Here is a 12,780-nt window from a genome sequence, read left to right on the forward strand (position 1 = left end):
GCTTTAGGCATGGATTTGCATGGGTCAGCCAGAAAGAGAAGGAGGTCATCAGCATATAATGACACAGTATGGATTTGTCCTGCTCTACTTATTCCCATCACGCATGGATCGTTCCTGAGTGCAACAGCTAGAGGTTCTATAGCTACGTTAAATAGCAGGTGGGATAAAGGGCATCCCTGTCTCGTCCCATGAGAAAGAGGAAAATAACCTGACACAATACTATTTGTCTGAACTGCAGCCAGTGGAGATCTATAAATAAGTTCTATCCATGAACAAAAACACGGCCCAAACCCAAAATGTTCAAGAGCCTTCACCAAATAACTATGTTCAATTCTATCAAATGCTTTGTGAGCATCTAATGACATGATGACCTCTGGCACAATATCTCTGCCTGGGAAATACATTATATTGACCAAACGACGAAGATTACTATAAAGTTGTCTGCCCTTCATGAACCCAGTTTGGTCCTGGTGAATAATCTTGTCGAGCACTTTCTCCAATCTGTCTGCCAGAATCCTAGTGAGTATTTTATAGTCACCACAGAGTAGGCTTATAGGACGTTAAGATTCGCATATGAGTGGATCTTTATCTTTTTTGAGCAATACAGATATATTAGCCTGTGTCATTGTAGGTGGAAGAGCCTTCTTTCTAAATGCTTCTGAATAGACGTTACATAGGTGGGGCAAAAGCTTAGCAGAGAAGCATCTGTAAAACTCGATCGGGAAGCCATCAGGGCCTGGAGACTTTCCCGTTCTCATTTTCCGAATTGCCTGGTCAATTTCTACCAGTTGTATGTCCCCTTTAATAGTAGCCCTGTCTGACTCTTGCAACGTAGGCAACCTCAAATGCTTGAAAAAGTTATGTATCATGTTTGGATCTGAACTGTCCGAAGAGTATAATTCTTTATAAAATGACACAAACTGCATATTGATCTTCTTTTGGTCCGTGGTTATTTCCCCTCCCTCCTCTTTGAGAGCTGAAATGAATCTTGCTGCAGTCTTTTGTTTTAGCTGATGACTTAACATCCTACCTGCTCTTTCACCGTGTTCAAAGTCTTGTTGATTCAGATTTAGCTGCATTTCTATCGCTTTTTCATTCATAATGAGATCGAATTCTGCTTGAAGGAGCGCTCTCTCTTCCCAGTGGATATCTGAAGCTGTGGATGATTGACACTGGTCAATAGTTTTAAGCCTGTCACTAATTTCAGACATGCGTTGGAACTTATTTTTTTTGTCGTTTGCGCTGTAGGATATAATTTGCCCTCTAATGTATGCCTTAAATGTTTCCCACAGTGTTCCATAACTAATGTCCGGAGAGCTGTTGGTCTCAAAAAATACATCTATGAGTGTTAATGTAATCCACAAATTTTTGTTCTGTCAATAATCTGGCATTAAACCTCCAGTTTTTTCGAGGTGTTATGTAGCCAGTGAAATGCATTTTCATTATAACAGGGCTGTGGTCTGAAATGACGATGGCTCCATAATCAACTGAAGCCATCATATGCATGAGTTTAAGGTCCAATAAGAAGTAGTCGATTCTTGAATAGGACTTGTGTGGGAGGGAGAAAAATGAAAACTTTTTCAAGGTAGGATTTTTAACTCTCCAAGGATCAGCTACGCCGTACGTCTGCATGAATGAGTTGATGCAATGAGCTGTTTTGCTGCTCAATTGGCCAGTCCTCTGTATGGGATTTGATCTATCAATAGAAGAGTCCAAAACACAATTAAAGTCCCCACCTGTGATTACATTGTGCGAGTCCAAACATGGGAGAAGCGAAAACATGTTTTTAAAGAATCATCCCAATTTGGAGCATAAATATTAGCAAGAACAACAGGAATATTGAATAGATTACCTTGTACAATAATGAAGCGACCATCCCTATCCCTGATGACGGAAGTTTCTTCAAAAGAAACATCCCTGTGCATAAGGATGGCTACCCCACGGCCTCTAGCATTAAAGTTAGAGTGGTATACCTGGGTGAAACCTCCTTTTTTAACCCTGTTATGTTCTTTGTTTAACAGATGCGTTTCTTGCAAATATGCTATCTTGGTCTTCAACTTATTAAGATGTATAAATACTTTGTTTCTTTTAATTATATTATTGAGACCCCTCACATTCCAGCTGACCCATGCTACTCCTGGTTCAAACCTATTGCAAACACTCATATCTCTTTGAATTAATAGAGTTGTAAAGCCATCTTGTATATTTGTCAAATCCCGATTCAGCATCACATGCAACAAAAGCCGCCAACCATGTAAAACAGAGAAAATACACCAAATATAATAATGGATGTGTGGAGTTAAACAAACCAAAAAACATAATCAAAATCCTCAAACTCCATAACTCTTGGAACGCATAAACTGACGTACTCATGACCCCTCTCAAACAGATCCAAATTAAAACATTAAATCTCAGGAACGGGTAGGGGGGGAAGGGAGCTCCATGTGAGCTTCCCACAGAATCCAGGTATTTACAGTTTCTACATCCAAAAGTGCATCCGCTTACCATGACAGCCTGGACCCGACTGGATCCCCATTGATTGAAAGAAAGAACAAAACGCTTCAACTGTGTAGCTGTCATGCTCGTCCGGCCAGGACAATACTCATTTCTCCGGAGAGAGCTTTGTGGATATGAACTCTTTTGCTTTTAAAGGGTCTTTGAAGCAATGCTCTTCACCCTCCGGGGTGGTGATCCTGAGCGTGGCCGGAAAAAGAAGGCCATACCGGACATGCTCAAGACCCCGCAGGAGAGACCTGACCTCGTTAAAAGCTGCACGTTGTTTACTGACAGCCATGGTATAATCGGGAGAACCAAAATCTTGTCGCCGTCCTTGGTGGTAAGTTGTTTATCCCTTTTGCTTTCCTCCAAATAGCCTCCTTCTCGTTGAAGTAGTGGCATTTGATCACGATGGCTCGTGGAGGCGCATTTCCGCCGACTGGTTTACTGCGCAGAGTACGGTGTACCCGGTCCAGGAGTGGAGTCGAAGCAAGCTGTAATGTCTCCTTCAGAAGTTCAGCCACAAAGCCTGACATAAGCTTCCCATCTTCGCGCCCCTCATTTACACCCACAATACGCAGATTGCAACGACGGGATCTGGCCTCCAGGTCCTCGCAGCGAGTTTTCAGGGTTGCTAGCTCTTGTTTCATGGCCAATATGTCTACCTCCATAGCATGGATCGAATCCGAGTGGGCCGCAGCAGCAGTCTCAAGTTCCGCAACGCGGCCCATGGTGTCATCTATTTTGGATTCTATCTTTCCCAGTGCACTTTGTAATTCTTGAAGTTTATCCGTGTGTACCTTTGCCGTAGTTGTTAGCGTGGCCATCAGTTCACCGCGGAGTCCACCAATAGCAGTCAGCACTTCAGCATGGCCGCTAGCATTAGCTTCCTGAGGTTCGACTTGGGGGTTACGCTGTTTGGGCATTTTGCTGGTGTATGCCTGCCTTTTTGCTCCCTTAAGTCGTAATGATCTTAGTCTAATGCAAGACCAGTGCTGAAATTGTGTTTTTTGTGCCAAAATTGAGGGTCCAGTCGGAGCTCAGTTCAACGTGTCCTCACATGGCTATGCTCAAACCGGAAGTCTCCATGTAAATATTTTTTATTTTAATTTATTTGTTTATTTTATAACATTTTAATGAGATAATGTCATACTGAAATATTTTTTATAAATTTTATATTGTTTACGTATATATTAATATTTAGCTCTTTAGATCAGTGTTTTTCAGCCTCTTTTGAGCCAAGGTACATTGTTTTAATTGAAAAAATCACGTGTCACACCACCAACCAAAAATGTAAACAAATTTACTCTGTTGCCGCCTATATAAATTTATTTTTATCATATTTTACATTTCTTATTTCAAATTGCACTTAACATGTCCACTTCAAAAATACACCAAAACAGTGCCACAACAGTGTCGTGTGTGATGCATGAATGTATTAACATTCATGCATCACTAATTCTCTTGTTTTAATGTAAAATGCTCTGTACCTACTTGCATCTAGTGATAATAAAATTACATGATTACGCCGCTAGTCACTACTACAGCAAAGACACTCAAAGATGGCATTATTTGCAAATAATTCGTTTTTACAAGAACAATTGTAAAACAATTGTAGAACAATTACTGTATTTTACGGACTATGAGCGCACCATACTATAAACCGTACATTCAAATTTTTTGAACCCCCACGCCCTCCTGGAAACTTGCATATATCAGCCGCACCGGGCTACAGGCCGCTGGTATCTCTGCCGCTCTCGGTTTCCCATAAGGACCCAGCAGAAGGCTGCGTCCTAATAACTGCTGGATATATTAAGGACGCAGTTCTCCGTCTCCAAATCCAGTTTTATTCACGCCAAGTTTACGTGCAGCGGCTTTATTTCCCTCCTGTACTGCCAGATCGATACTCCTCAACTTAGAAGCCGCATGATATGAGTTTGAAAACATTTCTCCGTCGTGCCTGCTGCTAGCATGTGCTTGTTCTAAATGAAAATTAGCGCATTCTTCTTTGATTTCCAATTTTGACTTCCAGTGATTCACTTCCTGCTAAAGAGCCCCCTGGTGGTTGAAGAAAAATCCACAGAAAAACCGCATGTTCAAAGTGTAGGAAAAAAGTAGCAGCTTATAGTCCGGAAAATACGGTAGGTGAAATTGGATAATTTCCACGGCACACCTGACGATCACTCATGGCACACTAGTGTGCCGCGGAACAGTGGTTGAAAAACACTGCTTTAGATGGAGTCGCTATTAACAAATAAGCCATTTCTTCTTGAGGATCAATAAGATATATTCTGTTTAGGGATGCACAGATTGCAGTTTTCTGGCCGATCACCAATTTCTTTTTGTCTGAAATGTTGCTAAAAATAGCAAGAAAGTCGCTGAGTTGGTAACAGTGGGGCGACTATTGTTCACTGCAAACATGCAGACATGGCCTACCCGGCCAGTCTGTGTCAGTCAGACCTCTCCCTGGCCGATCACCGATCAGCCAATATTGAAAGAAATCAGCACCGATAAGTCAGTGTACCCCTAATTCTATTCTATTCTAATTCTTGAAAATCACACAGACATTTTGAGCTTAGATTGTGTCATAGTATAACTAAACCTAAGTAATGATTTCAGTCAGAGTAAGGATTTAGATAGTCTCACCTTACTGAGCTCAGATCTGTGTCACCTGTAAACCATCCTGGCTGTGATCGTTTTTGTCTCTCCTGAATAAATGACTGAACCAGTAAGGCAAGTTGACTTGGGTGCAACTAATTCCGTCTCTGGCTGTGTCACAGCACAAGTCTGGGAATGCTGAATGAAGGTTCAGATGATAGCATGCCCTGCTTTACAGGCCTGTTTCTCACTCTGCCTGGTAGCTCCTGTATTTTAATGCTCCCCAGATGGGATTGATGTTGCCATGACAGGCGATGACGCAGGAGGGGTGTCGAGTATCAGGGCGACAGGCTGCCATCAATCACACTTCTCACCGGCCCAGACACTTTAAAAAACACATATTCACTCCTTCTTTTTTTTTTTTGCCTCTCACTCTCTTCTCAGTCTTTTGTTATCCATTGGAATGTCAGCTCTAATTTTTGGGTGAGAAATGAATTAGATCCATGTGTTTGTGTGTCTGGGTGGGATGTGTTGCTATAGATGTTTTGGTCCAATTTGACTGGATTCCAGATCCCAGATGCAGTAATTATGTTCCACCATGTTTGTTGAATTTAATACAGGTGGCTGTCTCTTTGGTCAAGTATTCTGAGGAATCTGTAAAAAGGCAATAGTTTCATTATTTTTGCACCATTAGTCATTGAAATGTACTTTATTTCCCCCCCCCCCCCATATAATATCTAATAGGTTGACCTTTGCCCTGACTGTGCTACAATGTTTTCACCTAAAAGCCACGAAAGGACAAATCAAATCCTAGCGCTAGGGTAGCGGTTGTCAACGTGGGCGGTACAGCCCCCCGGGGAGCGTTCATGTGCCATGTGCTTTCATTCGTCATGAACAGTGTGCAAATTGAGGCCAGTTAGAAAATAAAATGTGATGCCAAAAAGTATTCAGACTCCCTCACTTTTTCTCACATTCCAAGATTATTCTAGAGCTTGTTGAAGTATAGTTCTCCTTAAAGAAACATCATAAATTAGCCCAAAAACACAGAGCATAGTTTGCGACATTTATTATAATTTGTAAGAAGGATATAAATGCATTTTGATATAAGAGGTACATATTGTGTGCTTTCAGAACTGTATGTGATATTTGATTTCCACTGCTCATCCTTGAGAGCCTTCTGCTGACTATTTGGAATGGGACACAAACATTGGAGGCAGTTTATAATCTTTTTAGGAGACGTTCATCTTTCTCTGTGGAGGGCATGTCATAAAGCCTGCTGACTGGATCAGCCTAGAACAGATATGATTAACAAGTTCCAACAAATCCTCACCAGAGCAAATATTCAAATAATTTTTAATACTTCTGTTAGTATTTTCCCAGCAGCATTGGCAAACAGTGTGTTGGGTCTGGCTGCTTTCCAATGCCAGAAATAGATTTGCTCTGCAAAAAGGGATAAAAGAGATATTCCCATTGTTGGACAGTTGAATTTATTGGCGCAGCAGATAATAAGAAGTTCAAGCAATCTACAGTCATAAACTGTCAAAGGTGGAAAGGATGGAGAGGAAGAAACGATTAACCTGCTGTAAGAACTTTTTTTATGCATAGTTGTATGAGCCTGCATCCGTGGAGCTGCTAGGATGTATACCTTTATGTCTTACTGTATAATTTAATTAGTGCCAACATATTTTATTTATTTTTTGTGTGCATTCAATTGTATGCTTATTTATTTATTGAGCATTAATTTATTCTAAATTTTTGGCAGAATTGGTTCTCTATACATTAGAATCAGTGGAGCTAACCTGAGTATGGTTATTGCTCATGTCCGTCACTAACAGCTCCATTTGGATCAGAATATCTGAGGAATATTTCTGATGGCAAAAAGGGTCCAAAAAAGGAACTAGCAAGGCGTTCCTGATAAACTGCTGCATCTTTATAAGTGTAATAATAAAATACCATTGTTAAAAAAGAGCAAAGTGATGCCAACATTAAATTACATATCATACTCGGTTCTATGTTATCATTTCTATGTGTTGAGCAGATTGTTGAGTGAGTGACTCTCCTGGAGCGAGCTCATAGCAGATGGAGGATGCAGTATGCAAAGAGGGAACATTCCAGAGAAATCCCTGCAAGCAAAATATGTGGGCGACATTTTCAACCAGGATCTATATTTAGCTCAACAGGAGCTTCGAATAGAACCTCCTCCCTGGATATTCATGAATGGAGGGAAGCTTGTGCCGTACTGTAATGAGTGGGACGGAAGGAGGACGGCTCAGCGCTCTACCTGATGCTCTATTCTTAGCTTCACTGCTGCCTCTCTCAGCCTGCTTCCCATTATGGGATGGCTAAAAATAGCTGCATGGAAACAGGAGGTGGTGCAAAAACAAGAATAGAATCTTGTTTCTGATTTGCACATAACTTTATATTTTTGTCTGTCTGAGGACATCATTTGGAGATAATAAATCAAATATTATGATCAGTTCCTCTGTACCCGAGTGACCTTTTTATGGAATACTTTTCTACTCTTACTGGAGTCATTTCTTGGATGACTACTTTACTTTATTACTACTTTACTTTAACATGTAAGTAAAAATATGTTGAAGTAGTGCTACTCGTACTCAAGTAAAAAATTTTTTACCTTTACCCACCTCTGGAATTAAGTGACTTCTGAAGGCATTTGTATGCATTGGTTTTTATTTAAATGTTTAGGAATATAGAGGGATGAAGAAACTTTTAAGATATTGTAATGACACCAGCAAAACACAAATGTAGTCCCGCCAAATGGGTTTATTAGTAAATAGAAACGAGCCGCCTCCAACCAACCGTGAGCTCCCCGAACTAGCTTCCTGCTAACACACCCGAACTCCCTCTTCCGGTCCTGTCCTGCTGCTCCTCTGATCCCCCGCCCACATGACAGGTCTATCACATGTGATTGGGAGATAGCAGAGTCAGACAGGGGAAGGCTATAACTTTATACACATAACAATAAAGATCACAATGTAACATACAACAAATACACATTGTAGCGACAGCCAAACAAAGTCGCTGAGCGGCTGAGTAGGGAAGTGGTTGTTGACGCGCTAGCTGATCAAAACGTAAATCCAAGCTGCAGTTGCAATGATTTTATTGTCAATATCCAAAAAGCAAACAGTGTTCAAAGGCAGCATAAAAACGGATCCGTAGAATTAAACAGTGATCAAAAAAACAAAACATAGCGGTCAGCAAAAAAGTAGACCTCCCCTATCACCCACTCACTGAAGTCACCAGCTGAGCAACAGGTGATCTACAATCACTAATAACACCACGTGATCCCGTGCTACACCTATCCACAACACACATAAACATATGGGCACCAGCAGAACTAAAACACAGAATTGTTACAATATACATTATCAACCATGTCTCCTTTTCCTTGGTCTACTTCATTGCTCTAGGTTGCAATTGGATGTGTTGGTCTTTCACATAAAAGATGACTACACAGGTGAAAAAGATATTTAGAAATTACTGTTAGAAATATCTGTAATTCTTAATTGAAATATTCCTGTGGATGGATGGGATTTTCAGCAGGTTTTGCTTTACTCCAAACTTTAAGAGATTGCTTATCAATTACATAAAAAATATTCCACATCCATTAAGATGTTTAATTCAATCTTCTTATGAGTGTAAAATAGTCATAAGCTCCTCTGACTGTTTTCACAGGACGATGATGTTGGCGAATAGAGCGTTGTGCTCATCTGGCTTTAAATGTCGGTGTGTGTGTATGTTTGCGTGTGTCTGTGGGGGAGGAGGCTGTGGGAAAGCGGGGACGTGGGATGGAGGCCAAGACGTGCTCTGACTGTAAAGACGGGCCCAGCTGTGGTGATTTTCTGTGCTTCACCCAGCCTCAGTCTGATCTGGAGGAACTCCTCCTTACCTGATCACTGGGTTATTTTTAGACTTCACGTGACTTTACGTCAGCAGTTTCGTGCTGATTTTACACAGTTCACTCACAGCTCTTCCACACACAGCACACATCTCACCTTTATCCATCTAAAACCAACTTTTTGTTCTTTTGCATTGTCAAAAGACTGGGTTATAAAAGCAAAACCACCAACAAATGCATCAATGTGAAACAAACTTGCAGACGGTTTTGTTTGTTTTTTGTTGTTGTCATGAAGCAGTTTTTGGTTGTATGATTGTGATGAGAAGCTAGCCGTGTTGCTGCCATGCTGTAATCAGAGCTGGAGGCTTTTCTTTGTGGCTCTCATTACCTTCTCATATCAACTTCAGTTTAATAAAACAGCTTTTTGTTGCTTTTTTCAGCAGCCATTGCTGTTGAAAATAAAGCTGAGCTGATTCTTGCTGACCTCCTGAAATTATTTCATTTGATTCCCGTTTTCTGATATTTTGTAACGGTAGACATTTTTAGCTCCTGCTGTGTATTTTTCTGTTGTGTAAAAGTGATCCTTCTTTCTGTTGTGAACCGTATTGTCCTCAGAATATGAATGTGATGAAATCCTGTGACATGATTAGACATGGGTTATTGTTGTTATAATTGCTGGAATCTGTCCATCTTAACATTTTGAACCCTGATGGTTATGTTCATGTCTGTCTGTTCTTCTCATGCTGTTTCCTAAAGGCTGTTGTTGCTGTGATTTAATTTTCCTATTCTCTGATTCTCTGCTCGTTTCTGTTTTCATAGTTTTGATGTGGAGAATGGATTATCAGTGGCACGCAGCCCCCTGGACGCCCAGACCAGCTCCAGCTCTGGTCTGGTTCTCCAGGCCAACTATCCTCATAGTCAGAGGCGGGAATCCTTCCTGTACCGCTCTGACTCTGACTTTGACCTTTCACCTAAAGGTCCCTCCAGGAACCTGTCATCAGCCAGTGATCTGTAAGTTCTTCTCCTTCATTCTTCCTTTGGATGAATCACTTGTTTTTTTCCCACACATTTTTATTAAAAAAAGTTTTTACAATCTTTTGAAATTAAGCCTGTTACGCTTTTTTGACAAAACTTCTGCTGTAGAAAAAAATTAAGTAAACACTACATTTACAGCGAACCCTTGTTTTTCTTAGGGGTTGCGTTCCGAAAATAACTCGTGATAGGTGAAATTCGTGAAACAGTTACCTTTATTTTTTACAGTTATTACACACCATAAATAAATACTCTACATTGAAACCAAAGAACAAAACCTGTTTTCAGGTCAGCGGATGTGCATGTGCATCAATCGGGCCTTATTAATGTGATCCGCAGTCGTGTCATTAAAGCGTCTCCTCCAAACTGCCCCGCGAGATTCACAGCTGTATCTGCGGCAGAGCGATGGATCTCATCAAACGAGCCTCCGGTCGTGTTTTGCTCTGCCTCTGGCCACAGTTTTTTTTTTTTTCCAGCAGACATTGAAAGTTTCAGTTTCCATCTACTGAGTGGTCAATCTGTATTAAACACCGTAACGTTATTGGCACTCAGATAGCACGGAGACTGTTTTTACCAATCATATGGTCAATTAGGACGAAGAACACTGTGGGAAAAAAACTGCACAAAAAAATCAGCGAAACCGTGAAAAGTGAACCGCGTTACAGCGACGGTTCACTGTATATGAAATAATTTATAAAAAGCAACTGAGTAATTTGTAGAATGGCTGCATATCTGAGTTTATCTAGGTGTATCTGGGACTTCATTCTCATGCCTGGCCTCATAATGCCTCAGCATTGAAAAGGTTTATTTATTTAAATAAGACAGTTTAGTTAAACATGTGCGACACTTAACCTGCAGAACATAATATGAAAGTAAACTAAAAGTACGTTTCAGCTGAATTTGGGTTCAGATAGATTAAGTAGAAACTGACAAGAACCGGATGAAACGACAAAAATGAAAGCAAATTTATTTTCCAATATAAGATCAAAATGGTCCCACACTGCGGAAACATTTCCTTTGAAGCTGCTCCGTAGATCAGTGGTCCCCAACCTTTTTATTACCGCGGACCGGTCAATACTTGGAAAATGTTGCTGCGGCCCGGTGGGGCGTGGGGAGTCGAACCGTCAGATAAGGCGGTGTTGGTGTTCCCGCTAAAGCCTGAATATACCCAATTTGGGGTTGTCTTGGAATACAACCTGCTGAATGTAACAGGTAGCCAATCAGAAAGCGCGGTGACGTAAGAACAGAGGGGAATCCCAAACAGCAGACATATCGCGCAACTGATAGGCCTGTGGATATCGGAGATATGTGGAAATGTTTATTATTATATGTAAAGGTCCTTATTATATATGTTTATGTTTATTCAGTTAAAAATGTCAACTATAAAAAAACACAGTCACCTACAAATCATAGTGCAGCAAATAGAGCGCCTGCTCCCGTCGTCTTTTATCCACCTCCTTTTCTTTTTGTTACGTCTTTTATCTCTTAAAATGACTCCACAAACTATCACTATTGCTTCTACATCGTCATCCGTGTTTGGTTATTCTAAATTCCCGTTGGGGGTTTTGCGGATTTTCTTCTGGAATCGGGATGTTTGTGACTGGAATCGGTTCGTGTGGTGTGTTGCTCCTGCCGTGTGACTGGAGACAAGAACCGATCGAACCTGTTGTATTTTTATCAGCTCTGTGGTCACAGAGGTTTGGAAAATCGGCCGACAATTCTTAAATCTTTCTGTCTAAACCGCATGTTACGCAGAGTGGGCTTGTTATGTGGGACTCACCTACGGTCCGGGATAAATCCATTCTCCTGTCTCTTCTCTGGGCCTTTTCCCCTTTGCAAAGAAACTTTCCAAAGACATCTGATCTGTTTCTTACTCATTTTGCTGCTTGTGGGCTCAATGTTGGTGCGCCAGTAACGGAGAGATTCCGGTTAAAGGATTTTTAAAATAAAAGATCCTCCAGACTCAAATAATACATAAAACTCATCAGTACCCGATGACCCGGCTCTGTGATTTTACAAGGCTGTCATGATCTGTGTTTCTGTGTGTTTATTTTTGAGTTTTTTCTGTGTGAGTCCTGTCTCTGCGTCTTCCTCGTTGATTGTCCCAGGTGTGTCTCGTTCCCTTGATTACCCCGTGTGTATTTAGTCCCACCTGTTGTCTGTGTTCTTCGTTGGTGAGGAACACCATAATTACCACCATGGACCCAGCAGACCACCAGCTGTTGATCCGGAACATTAAGCGCTATGCTAAAGAGGCGGCTATGCCTTATGATCCAGTCAGCTGCCTCAACACTGCCACCCGGATGCTGACCTGGCTGAATGAATGGAGTCCCCGTTTCCACCTCCCGGTTTTGGAGGTTTTATGCCAGGAGGTGGATTGGGAGTTTCGGACGGCGTCAGTGGTGTTGAAGAGAGAACCTCTCCCCCCGAGACCATCTAATTTCTTCTTCCCAGAGTCTAACCCTGCTGCTGTCCACACTCCAATCTCTACGCCAGCTCCGGTTCCATCAGCTCCAGTTTGCTCGTCTCCAGTGGCCACAGTCCCCATGGCCATGAGGTTCCAGGCGGCCAGGCTGGCACCGGGATGCCAAGCGGCGCGAATGGTGGCATGGCCCGTCCCAGCGGTTGGATTCCCCGCGTCTGCCACAGCTTGCTCTCCAGAGCCTGCCGCTGTCGCGGCGTCTCCGCCTCCAGAGTCTGCTCCGTCCGAGCCCCCAGAGCCTGCAGCAGCTGGCGCCAAGGGGTCCTGGAAACACCCTCAGCGGCCCCTGCGTCGCCGACCCCCCGCGGCTCAG

General features: G+C 42.0%; 1 protein-coding gene across 4 annotated transcripts in view; it reads left to right on the forward strand.

Moving 5' to 3' along the window:
• Positions 1 to 12,780, forward strand: part of LOC103479174 (cAMP-specific 3',5'-cyclic phosphodiesterase 4C-like) — a 143,180-nt gene that overhangs the window by 107,295 nt on the left and 23,105 nt on the right. For all 4 annotated transcript variants that reach the window (XM_008433465.1, XM_008433466.1, XM_008433468.2 and 1 more), the window contains one exon: positions 9,773 to 9,964. In XM_008433465.1, coding sequence (XP_008431687.1) covers positions 9,773 to 9,964 — 192 coding nt within the window. The remainder of the gene's footprint in view (positions 1 to 9,772; positions 9,965 to 12,780) is intronic.

The sequence above is a fragment of the Poecilia reticulata genome, linkage group LG17 (genome assembly GCF_000633615.1).
Source record: "Poecilia reticulata strain Guanapo linkage group LG17, Guppy_female_1.0+MT, whole genome shotgun sequence".
Lineage (NCBI taxonomy): Eukaryota > Metazoa > Chordata > Actinopteri > Cyprinodontiformes > Poeciliidae > Poecilia > Poecilia reticulata.